The 12,043-nt window shown below is 36.1% G+C and overlaps 1 protein-coding gene across 7 annotated transcripts in view; it reads left to right on the top strand.

The window, feature by feature from the left end:
• Positions 1-12,043, top strand: part of Epha7 (EPH receptor A7) — a 152,576-nt gene that overhangs the window by 130,311 nt on the left and 10,222 nt on the right. For 2 of the 7 annotated variants that reach the window (XM_085839446.1, XM_021161337.2), the window contains exons 9-14: positions 240-295; positions 4,502-4,615; positions 5,538-5,723; positions 6,284-6,345; positions 7,315-7,524; positions 8,219-8,368. In XM_085839446.1, the coding sequence (XP_085695572.1) occupies positions 240-295; positions 4,502-4,615; positions 5,538-5,723; positions 6,284-6,345; positions 7,315-7,524; positions 8,219-8,368 (778 nt within the window). Of the gene's footprint in view, positions 1-239; positions 296-3,180; positions 3,967-4,489; positions 4,616-5,537; positions 5,724-6,283; positions 6,346-7,314; positions 7,525-8,218; positions 8,369-12,043 lie in introns of those variants that run through there. The other 5 variants (XM_021161338.3, XM_021161335.3, XM_085839447.1 and 2 more) reach the window with 4 other exon arrangements.

The following is a 12,043-nucleotide window of genomic DNA, read 5'->3' as shown; positions in this document are numbered from 1 at the left end:
ACCATAAAACTTTCCTGTTGTCTAGTTTTACACATAGATGCCATTTTCTGTGAATATATTGATCATGTATGTTGACATGTTATTATCAAGTAGTTTATAACTGTGGGTATAATGTATTTGTATTTATTTAAATCTCTATTTAGCATGTTGATACATAGCAGTGGTCCTGGTGTTGCAGTCTTATCCATGAGACAAGACCAGCCTGTAACCTTTCCACAACTTTACTTTTGTCCCTGCAGGCACTGTGGTTACAGCAAGGCTGACCAAGAAGGGGATGAAGAACTCTACTTTCATTGTAAGTGTTTGGCTCTTTCTTTCTTTCTTTCAGTATACCCAGATTTGAACAGAGTAATCATTGTTCCGATTGGCATGAATGGATCCCAAATGCATCATGCTTGAACTTCTACAACGAGCTCAAAATGTAACAGTCACATTACTTCAGAATATTCAAGTGCTTTCACATCACAGATTTTGCCTTTTGCAAACCCTGCCCATACGTTCTCTTCGCTACAGTAGTGAACCATTAAATACAGGACTTCCCTCTTTTCTAGTAAGGGGTGTCACTGTAAGTTACGATGGGCCCATTCTCCCACCCAGTGAGTGATGCTCACAAGAATCACATGCACAGGAAACTAGTATGAACTAGTACAGAGAGATATGCAATGGGAAATAAATAGTATAATGTTAGTCTCCAATCCTCTAATGCTTTCCTAGGAATGTGAGCTACCTGGTTCTTAAAAGCTCATGTTAGAAATCAATTCTGAAGGAGGCCTATCAATCCAAAGAAAATAGGAGTGCATCTGAATTACTTTTGTTGCAAAATGAATGCCAAATGGAAATAAGGGTTTTGAGAATAAATATTGATAGTTTTACAGATGAAATAAAAGCCTCAGACTCAAATTATTTCAGTTCTCTAATTAATGACATTCAAAACCAAGCATATTATTCCTAGTTTTAAGTCATGAAAATATAAAATTTGAGTGTATTTATTATTTTTAATTGCTACATCTTTTATGACATTTTTATGCATAAATAAAGTTCCCAAAATGACATAATAACTAATTATTACCTAATGGGCCACATTATTCTTGTAGTATCTAAGAATATATTATAAGCCCCTCTTCTAAAGTAATGAGTATCTAAATGGTGTTCAGGAGTGTCAAACTGTTTTAGAGTGTCCTCGTAATTCTTAAAAACCGTGCTCATACTGAAAGTGTGGATCAAATTAAAAATACTCTTCACTAAATTTTACCCCTTTGCATCTGTTGAAGCAGTGGTCAATTTGACCTCTGCTTTTTGAAAGAGATGGTGTTGTGTAACAATGATCCAAACTGAACAGGAAGCTCTGAAGAATCTTAACACAGAAGCCAGGAGGGCATGCTCACAATTACACAAGTCAAAGGAGAAATGAGTTCATTCTGAGTCTTAGACTTCAATTATTCTCTTATTGAACCCTTCCTACGCTCTGGAAGGTCCCAAGCCTTTCTATATATAATTGCATATTTATTCTCTTTAAGTTGGCATCCCAAATCATATACAGTTCAAAGCTTGCATGCTTTGAGTCTCCCTGCCTCCATGCTATTCTGTTCCTCATCCAGGACTTTTGATTAGTTTGCCAGTGAGTTCCCTATAAAAAAGCATCATTAATGAGGATCCCATAGCCAGTTTATAGGTAGAAGAGAAGGACAGTACAGAAGTTTTTGTCTCCTTTGTGACAGAAAAATAAATAAACAAAAACTAGCACTTCCCAAAACAAGGAAGGACCCACTGGAATCTGAGAGCCTAAGACAGAATTTGTATTGAAAACCATCTGCTGAATAAAATTATAAGACCTGGGTAAGATTCCTGGCATCATTCATCATGCCATAGGTGGATAACTTATTGGTGCAGTTGCTTAATATCAGCACCATCAATATGTCACCTTTCTGTCATTTAAGGGATTTATATAAGACATTCTCAAATAATCAAATGTACTCTAGTTCATTTGCTTTTACCTTGTAGCATGATGCAGAATTTAAGCCGAAACACAACTTAAGCAAAATTCATGGTATAGCTTTATGTTTAAGTGTCATCCTTCACTTTTAATATTTTGCAACCATTCACTTTTTTTTTCATGGTTTAGATCCAGTTTTTAATCAGAACCACTCAGAATGAGTGTTTTACTGGTTTATGTAGACAGGATGAACTTGTTGAATAAGCAATTTCTGTCTCTTTGGCAAAATATCTGTGGTGGTTTTGAAATACTTAACATTTATGAGAAATGTAAATGAGGTATGAAAACACATCCACACACACACACACACATGCACACACACACACACATGCACACACGCACACACACACACACACACTTACTCTCTTACATTGGACAAAGCAATGGACTGGAATATTCAGAAATTTTGTCAATATTTCCTTTAATTTGAAACATAGACTTTTAAATGAAAAAGTAAAATGTGCTTGATTGCTCAGTCCTCTTGAATCCTGTTATTTTTTGATCCATTTTTTTTTATATAGCTAACCTGTGATTCAGTGTGAACCCTACACTGGATCCCACTTTATGGCTTTATCTAAAAGCCCTGGCTATTTACACTACATGCTGGTGTCCTTTTATTCCCTCAGCACATTGGAGATGCAGAGAAACCAGATTTGATTTTTTACAGGAATTTGAAAGCCCTGAGTTTAACAGAATGCCCAGTCATTTGTAGCAGGTGCCCTGGGCTCCCGAGAGCCCCCAGTATCACATTTTAAGATATAAATACAATGGAGGAGCTTAGTGAAGCAGTCCCAATTTGCATTTTGTTTCCTCCTACCATTTCTTCTAACAATGTCTTGGAATCCAAGCTGGGTAGTATTTCATGTTTTTATGCCAAAACAGCTTTGGCCTGTCAAAATGTTTTATGACAGCTTGAATAAAGAACCATCAGAGACCCGTTTGAGATGCAGAAGGCTACTTCCAATCTCTAGCTTCCTTATCGAAAACAAAAGGAAACAAAAAATGAAAGAAAGAGAGAGAGAGAGTAAAAAGGGAGAAGATGGCTCTTTCTCCAACTGCCTGACAACCTAGGAGGTTAACCTATTGTTTTCTTCCCTTCTTTCTCTTTCCCCTCTTTCCTGTACTCCTCTTTTTCTCTTCCTATCCCCTCTCTTTCTTCCCTTCTTGTGTTTTTTTTTCATGTTCAGCTTTAGTAACAAATGAGCATCTGTCAGTTTTATAAACCGCAACAATAACTGTTTAAGACAATCAATTTTGGATAAACAATCAACTACAGCAGAATAAATCAAGATTTTTAAGTCCCATTTTCCTTTATACATTCTGCTTATTTTGTTGTTATATGTTTATTTTTTAAACTCTGATCTTGATTGAATGTGATACCATAAGCACAGTTAGGCTGCAGTGTAAATATATAAAGACATTGTTCTGAGAGCAGTACGATTTCATGGAAAGATTGTTTGGTGGCTTTGTTAAAATTAATAAAGAATTTTTAAGGATATAGTGTAATTTTCTTCATTGCATTAATATAACCAAATATGCCTACCTATCTTTGTCTTGAACCAAATGAGTAGATTTGGAATACTTTATTGTAATTGAATTTGATATAAAGTTGACTGAGCATTTATCTGTTACCTGCATGCTTCTGGGTGCATTGAAATATTTTAACTTTTAAAATGATACTATGTTGTTTCAATTTTGACTACCTTTTGTGAGGCATACTGGCTACCTCCTCCTATTAGCTAAGATCTTCCAAAGCCTTATAATGAAAAGTTTATATAAACCATTTCTCTTTTAAATAACTGTCATAGTTGGTAACAGATCCCAGGAATATTGTAAATTTTCTAATTTACTCTGCACTTTGTATATCCAGCCTCTATTACCCTCAAGATGAATATAAAACTATGTCTTTTGAATATTTCTCTTTGATTTTGTGATAGCAGTCCCTCATATCTTGTACTAATTTTATGTATATGTCAACAGTGGTTGGTCTTTAAAAATAAATCAAAGAATAAGTAAGATGTCTAAATGTTTTTAATATTGCTGTCAGTGTAGTGGTCTACCTGTAAATGAAATGTCTTATTTCCCTGGTGTATTAATTTGATGGATTGACTGGCTGATAGATTTATCAATGTGTCTACAAGTCCATTCCAACCCTCGGTATGGCTTGAAGTAAGCTGTGATGGCTCTGAGTTTAATCAAAACCTCCGGTCCGATAGGCACAGGCACGTCAGAAATTTCGGTGGATGTCTTTTGTTGATTTACTGGAAAAGCAATTCAGTTAGTAACCTATGAGTTGGATCCTATGCTACCTATAGAAGCTTGCAGATAATACCTAGACGCCAGCAGACTGGAGTAGTCTGTTAAAACTGCTGTGAATGAGGTGATGTGGAAGCAAGGTCACTGTTCCAAGGAGCACTCTGCATAATGACATTCCTGGGCTGACTGCACAATAAGTGCTTTGCTTCATCACAGTCATGCTTTCTTACATCATTACAGTTAAATTTCCAGGCACCAAAACCTACATTGACCCTGAAACCTATGAGGACCCAAATAGAGCTGTCCATCAATTCGCCAAGGAGCTAGATGCCTCCTGTATTAAAATTGAGCGTGTGATTGGTGCAGGTAAGGCTGTTGTAGCTTCCTTATTCAGCTGTTCTATTTAGCCAAGATCGAAAGTCATATATCATAATGACAGCCAAATAATTATACTTCAAGTATAGAACTCTTGCATTTACCTGAGCTATTGGAAGCAATGAGGCTGTTCTTGTCTATGAAATTTTAGAAAAAGAAACAGAATTGGATCATGCAGTACGGGGTCTGAATATATGTGATTTCAACTGGGGTCTTAAGTTGCTGGGTTATTAGCTAACTCACACTTACCTTTTGCTATTTTCAAGAATAGCCTAGAATTTACAACATAAGAATTTTCTTGAATCCTTATGTATTAAACATCTCTGTCTTTAAAATTGCCTGTTTTCTCTTTTTATCTGTAGCAATTAACCATTGACTGTATGCATTTATGTAGAAATGTGTATATAAGCTAATTACATGGAATAATATAAATTTAATTTCTTTAGCCAAAGTGGCTTATACATAGGAAGTGTAATGCACATTAATTCCATACTTTTAAAAATATTTAATACATAATGCTCCTTATACTATAAAAGCAATAGTGCTGGTGATAATTTGGTACTGTGCCCCAATGCTTTAGTGACTAGATATTTTGAATCTAAAGGCTGTCTCACAAAGCATGTTTGTTAATTCAACTGAAAAGCCTGTGTAGCAGACAGTTTAGTAAGGCTTAACTTCTCTGAATGAACAAAAGTATGTCTTCAATTTTATTGTATTTTTTTGCCCTTCATTTCATATGCTATTTCATTGCATATGGGAACAAAAATCTCCCATCAATTTGAATGCATTTGTTTTCATTTAGGAAAAAAAAATGTCATTGGTTAACACTTATTGTAAATATTTTACTTCATTTTTTTTGAAGACATGAACTATTTCAGCAATTAAAACATGCCTGCTTGTTCTTTTACTTCAGGAGAATTTGGAGAAGTTTGCAGTGGTCGTTTGAAACTTCCAGGGAAGAGAGATGTTGCAGTGGCCATAAAAACCCTGAAAGTTGGTTACACAGAAAAACAAAGGAGGGACTTTTTATGCGAAGCAAGCATCATGGGGCAATTTGACCACCCAAATGTCGTCCATTTGGAAGGGGTTGTTACAAGAGGTAGACACTGGTGATACGCTTCACATCACATTAATGTGTTGGAAATTAGTAGCATTGCTTATACAATTAAAGATCAAGTTCTGAATGCATTACATTTCTAACTGATGTGTAACTAACACACACACAAAAATACAAACAGTTACTTTGCTGCCACTTCAGAATATAATCAAGGAAAACACAGGATTCGATTTAAAGAATGAATCTCATGGCTAGTATGACTGATTAATGTCTATATTTATCTTCAAAAGCCGTAAAAGTGTTATAGCTCCTCTACATTGTATATAAAGTTTCCGTGTTGTGGTTGTTGTTGCTGCAGTTGTTTCTCACAAAGTACAAATGAGAAGGGCAGGGAGAGGAGATGGCTTAGAGTGCTGTAACTATCTTCTACAGCCTTGCATGTCCACCCAACCTTAGCCCTGCTATTAGAAAGTATCAATTCTGACCCCCTCAGCTTCTCCAAAAAGTACCATGGGGATTTGGGGTGAAAAAATGAGAAATTCTCAAGTGTAGGGCATAGCTTGTGAAATAGCGTTGTCTCCTTTTGTTTATTTTATTATTAGGGAAGCCTGTCATGATTGTGATAGAGTTCATGGAGAATGGAGCCCTGGATGCATTTCTCAGGGTGAGTTCTCACATCATTCTGCCATGCACCTAGACTGAGCCTGAGAGGGGCTCAAAGTGTGACATAGAAACAAGTAAACTGTATGAAGTAGGAAATTTTTTTAAAAAAACAACCACAGTTTTAGACTCGGTTACTGAGAATATTTAAGAAAATGTCTTATTAATATCATTACTTGAAGTCTTAAGGATATACCAAAGCTCTGTGATGTAAATGTCTATTGCAGGGCGGCAAACAATTCTTAATGAATGGTATGTGATGCTTTTGTGAATCCTTAATTATTAGCAAGCACCATTTTACTGCAGGAAGCTTGTCTGTTGAAAATAAGGATATGTTAAGATTTTTCCCAGTGGCATGTCTGTATCCTTTTACAACTGAGTGGTGACCTGTTTGGTTTTGAAGGTCTCTCACACAGTTGCAGAGGGTTAATGCAAGTCCTGTGGCAATACAAGCCAAGGGTTAAAAGAAAGTAAAATCAGCCACTGTTAATCACTTTCCGTCTTTAATGTTTCAATATTCTAGCTCAAAAGTTGACCTGTTTCCTTTTTTTTACTATTCAGAGAATAAATAATACATATGCATTCCTTGCTCTATGCATCCTTACTTACATACATGCTTTGGCATATAGGAGACATGTATCAAAGTTTATTTTTGGAAATTCGATTTCCTAGCTGTTGTTGGTATTTTAGCATGTAAATAAGTGGATTTTTATACTAGCCAATTATTTTCAGTTATCATGAAAATAGCAAATATATGTAAATAACTAGGTATCACCGCAGATCTATCATGTTGACTATCAACTGAAGCAACATGTGCTATTTTCCCCACTAATTATCTACATTACACAGGACATTAATTAACACTTCCTACTATACAATGGCAAATTGCAAGGGCACATACATTTTTTTGGTTCTGTTGACTTTTGTTCCCTTTAAAGTCCCATTGACAGGGCTCTCTTTTGTCTTCCTACAGAAACACGATGGGCAGTTTACAGTCATTCAGTTGGTAGGAATGCTGAGAGGTATTGCCGCTGGGATGCGATACTTGGCTGATATGGGATACGTTCACAGGGACCTTGCAGCGCGCAACATCCTTGTCAACAGCAATCTTGTTTGTAAAGTGTCAGATTTTGGCCTTTCCCGGGTTATAGAGGATGATCCCGAAGCTGTCTACACCACGACTGTAAGCAAACACCTATTAGTATGCTTCTTATGCTTAAGCTATCCCAAGCATGCCAGAATGGCTTAATGTAAAATTAAGCACCAGGAGACATGCACATTGACCTCAGCTTTTCCTTTCATTTGAGGAAATTGGTGTTATTATTGCAGTCTACACATAAAACTAGAGAGGAAGGGAGAAGAATAGTAATGTTGCATCTTACCCTGGTGTTTCACTGTTTGGACTTATACTATGTAAATATTATTCAGTTAAACCCAGTATCTGCTTACTGGCATATTACCACAGAATTAAATAAAATGGTGTTTAAATAGAGACACCAAAAGACTAAGAATGCTAACTCATGACTTTTATGATATTAGTTAAAAAGGAAGGCATATGAACACTGACTTAAATGCCACATTTTTCACTCCAGTTTACTGGCAATGTGGTCTCATTTGTCATTATCTATTCATTATACTCTTGCCCTGACACACACAAGGTCCATTAAGTACAGTTGCCTTAGAAATGAACATATAATGAGCACCTAATAGAAAGATTGGTAACTTTGAGTACAGAGAAGTTCAAGGTTCACAGACCTGATGCTCCTGGGCTACCAACCCATGGCAAAACATTTAACATAGTTGACGGCTTGCCCATAAAGGATGTAGAAGCTACTGTGCATACTTAAAATGTCAACGTCTTTTTTTATATATACCAGGGTGGAAAAATTCCAGTAAGGTGGACTGCACCGGAAGCCATTCAATACCGGAAATTCACCTCAGCCAGCGATGTGTGGAGCTATGGGATTGTCATGTGGGAAGTAATGTCTTATGGAGAACGGCCTTATTGGGACATGTCGAATCAAGATGTAGGTGACGCCTTATACAGACAAGACTTACACATCCGCACCCACTTCTCATGTGCCAATGCCAGTGGTTCATTAAGGACACATTGTTTTTGATTTATAAAAATATAGTTTCCTAGCTTTCCATCATTATCAGTGGCAATGATGCTAATAAATGTCGTGAATATTTTTTTTTACTTAGAATGATAACTTTCTCCTTTTTTTTTTCATTTTAATTCTACTAACACCATAGGAACCTGAAGCTGGTATTCGCCACCCCCTTGTTTTGTTTTTGTTTTTGTTTTCTTTTTTTATTATTATTCTTGGATATTGTTTTTGTTTACATTTCAAATGCTATCCCCTTTTCAGGTTTTTGCCTGGAGACCCCCTATCCCATGCCCCCTCCCCCTGCTCCGATGAGGGTGCTCTCCCACCCTCCCACCCACCCAATCCAGCCTCACCTCCCCGGCATTCACCTACTCTGGGTCATTGAGCCTTGATAGGACCAAGAGCCTCTCCTCCCATTGATGTCCAACAAGGCCATCACAAAGGGAACCTCATAAAGAGTTGGGTAAAACCAGTGTAGCAAAAGCAGGGTGTCTTCACTGCCATTCAGAAGAATGCTAGTAGTAGATGAAGTAGATCTGTACTTCTAGAGTTGATATAGATATAGGCAAGGGCAGGAATCAGCTACAGCTAAAATTCAAGTCTTTTCATTAGATCGATATCATTGTTTATAATTTAGAGTAACCTAACAAGTTCCTGCAGCTTTTCAAGGCATGTTCTGCACATGGGATGCTTTGCGAGGCTTTGGCTCTGTATTAACCGAGAGGCATATGCTTGACAAGGGGGAGGTTTTTAATCATGTATGGGTTTTGGTATTTTTGAATTGAGTGATACACCTTTTACTGGTTTTGCTTTGTTTTTAGTGTTTCAAAGACAAAAAAAAAAAATCTAAACGATGCTTCCTTTTGGCAGAGGCAGAGTTTGCTAATATTTGACAGGTTTCAATGTCAAAGATTTCATGGACTGTCAAAATGTGGCAAACAAATCCTTGGGGTAGAGAAAGGGAATATTTACATCCCCAGATGCTCCATAGAGTTTCATCTCTTCTGACACCTTTCCTCTCACACTAGTTTCAAGACTAAAAGGATTGACAGCAATGTGAGATGACTTAAACTCAAAGTTTACTTAACTTCTAAACATAGCAGAAATGGGTGAGGAGGAAAAAAACTTACACTTTTAAGTTTGGAAATTACTTTATTGTATGTTTGTTTTTTTGTTTGTTTGTTTTCTTTAAAATGAACATCACAAAGAATTGTTATGCCAAAAATTATTTTTGTTGATCAAATAGCATTATATCTGGAGTGTAGTTTGTTCTTACTTCAATGTTTAGCGCCAACCTTTTAACATTTTCACCCTGAAGGTCTAAATTCCCTGTGAGTGTGGGATTTTTGTAGTATAAAAGGTTGTCTACATACTGAGTTTATAATGAGAAATGTATGTTAATATTTCTATTGAGGTATCCTTTATTTTATAGTTAAGCACTAATATATAATTTAAGGAATTTTGCTTCATTTTCAATGTTGAAATGGAGATAAATTTTTTTTTTCATGAAAAAAGGTGCTCTTTTGGAATCTGACCAGGGTTTATAGCCTGTGGATAGATCTGTGGATTCCCTACTGTGTTAGGAACTGCGCTGTTTTCAGGAACATATTGCATTTCCAGAGATGGTTGCTCTAATCAAATTTTTTTCATATATGCAAGTGCCCTAACACTGAGTTATATCCACAACCCTCTGGGTAGATTCATTAAGTGAACTAATTCATTTGCATTGTTTAAAGTTAGCAGCTAGGCATCTGTGAGGTAATTTAGAAAGGCCTAAAATTTCAAATGCATTGGATTCTAAAAGACTTTTCATAAGATACCATGAAAACACAATGTAAATTTATGGTTTTGTTCCTACTCAAATCTTCAAAAATCTAGTCTGACTGTGGTATGAGATGAAATGTCGGCACTCACAATAAGGAAATATAGAAAGGGTAGGTGACAGAGAGATAAGTGGTATTGAGAGGTTTCTGGTGCTTTGGCTTCATTTCGTACCGAAGAAAACTAGAATACAATACAAGAAAATAGACATATGCATGGCCAAATATATTCAAATACCTTGACACCTCATAAGCATTTGAACAACCATTTTTTTATTTTCAGATACCTATAACTTTCTGTAGTCTCGACTGCATTTGAAACAGTGTAATATGTAATATGAAATTTAAGATAGTAAGATTTTCTAATACCTGTTTTATTTAATGGCCTTTCAAAGAAAAATTCTTTATATGTTTACAAGCGATCATACATTAGGATGATTGCAAAGTTTGAAAGCATTCTTTTGACGTTCATAATAGCTACCTTTTAATTGGGTTTATTCTGGATTGGTCAAAATGAAATATTTGTTTTCAAATGATGAAATTTCAATATTACTATATAGTCATTTTCTGTTATCAGTACTTGAGAAAGTGTTTTCCTGTTGTGTTTTGTTTTTACTGTAATCAAAGCACAAGGCAGACCAATCGTCCCTTTTACTTGTAGGTAGTTGGAAGTGTGACTTAAAAGAGAATGAACTTACAAAAAAAATGATTTCTTAATTTCATCAGTTAAGAGGTCACTCAAGAACTTGCAGTTATTCCTCAGAGGAGCAGAGTTTTTGCTGCTCATTCAGAGGACTCAGGTCCTGTTTTCTACAGACAATTAGGGAAACTACTCACAAACACAAATTCAGGTGACAGCAGATGCTGGTGAGGATGTGGAGAAAGAGGAACACTCGTCCATCCCTGACCTCAAGCAGTACTACAGAGCAATTGTGAAAACAAACAAACAAACAAACAAAACTGCATGGTACTGGTACAGCAACAGACACGTAGATCAATGGAATAGATCTGAAGACCCCCAAAATGAACCCATACACCTATGGTCACTTGATCTTTGGCAAAGGAGCTAAAACCATCCATTGGAGAAAGACAGCATTTTCAACAAATGGTGCTGGCTCAACTGGTGGTTATCATGTAGAAGAATGTGAACTGATCCATTCTTATCCCCTTGTACAAAACTTCTACCTTTTAAAAGTCAACCCTGATTTTATGGCTTTATTTTTTTTCATATTAAGATAGAAACAAAGTAGTAATTTCTTTCTGTAGTTTTTAACAAAATCACACAAGAGCAGTTCAGCATATTTAGTAGCTTGCAGCAGTCTGGGTCAGGTTATCAGAAGTAAAACTTAGTATTGAGCAAACTCTGGAGCCAGTCATGAATCGTTCCATTTTGAGTTAATCCAGACCTGTAATCAACAGGTCTATGTTAATTCTTTTCTTAACTCCAATGTCCATACTGTAGTGAAAAGGGGACACTATAGTGGTAAGTTTTATATCTAAATCATACTAACAGTGTAGACCAAAGAGGTTGTCTTTGTGACAGGTGTGAGGATAGATCAGTGCAGGCAAACCCAACATATTTAGATTAAATTCACAAAATATATAGGTCATGCTATATGTATGCTTTGTTGTTTCCAAGAATGTTTAAATACTTGGGAGAAAAAAAAAAACTCTTCTTAGTCTCCTCATTGGAAATATAAAATTCCAATTCTGGTCTGATCAGATCACCTACATCCAATTCCCTAATAACTGTGGGATTTGAACTCTCTTT

Source organism: Mus caroli, unplaced genomic scaffold, assembly GCF_978045245.1.
Source record: "Mus caroli unplaced genomic scaffold, Mus_caroli_1 scaffold_6, whole genome shotgun sequence".
NCBI classification, from domain to species: domain Eukaryota; kingdom Metazoa; phylum Chordata; class Mammalia; order Rodentia; family Muridae; genus Mus; species Mus caroli.
This window is presented reverse-complemented; position numbering and strand designations above follow the sequence as displayed.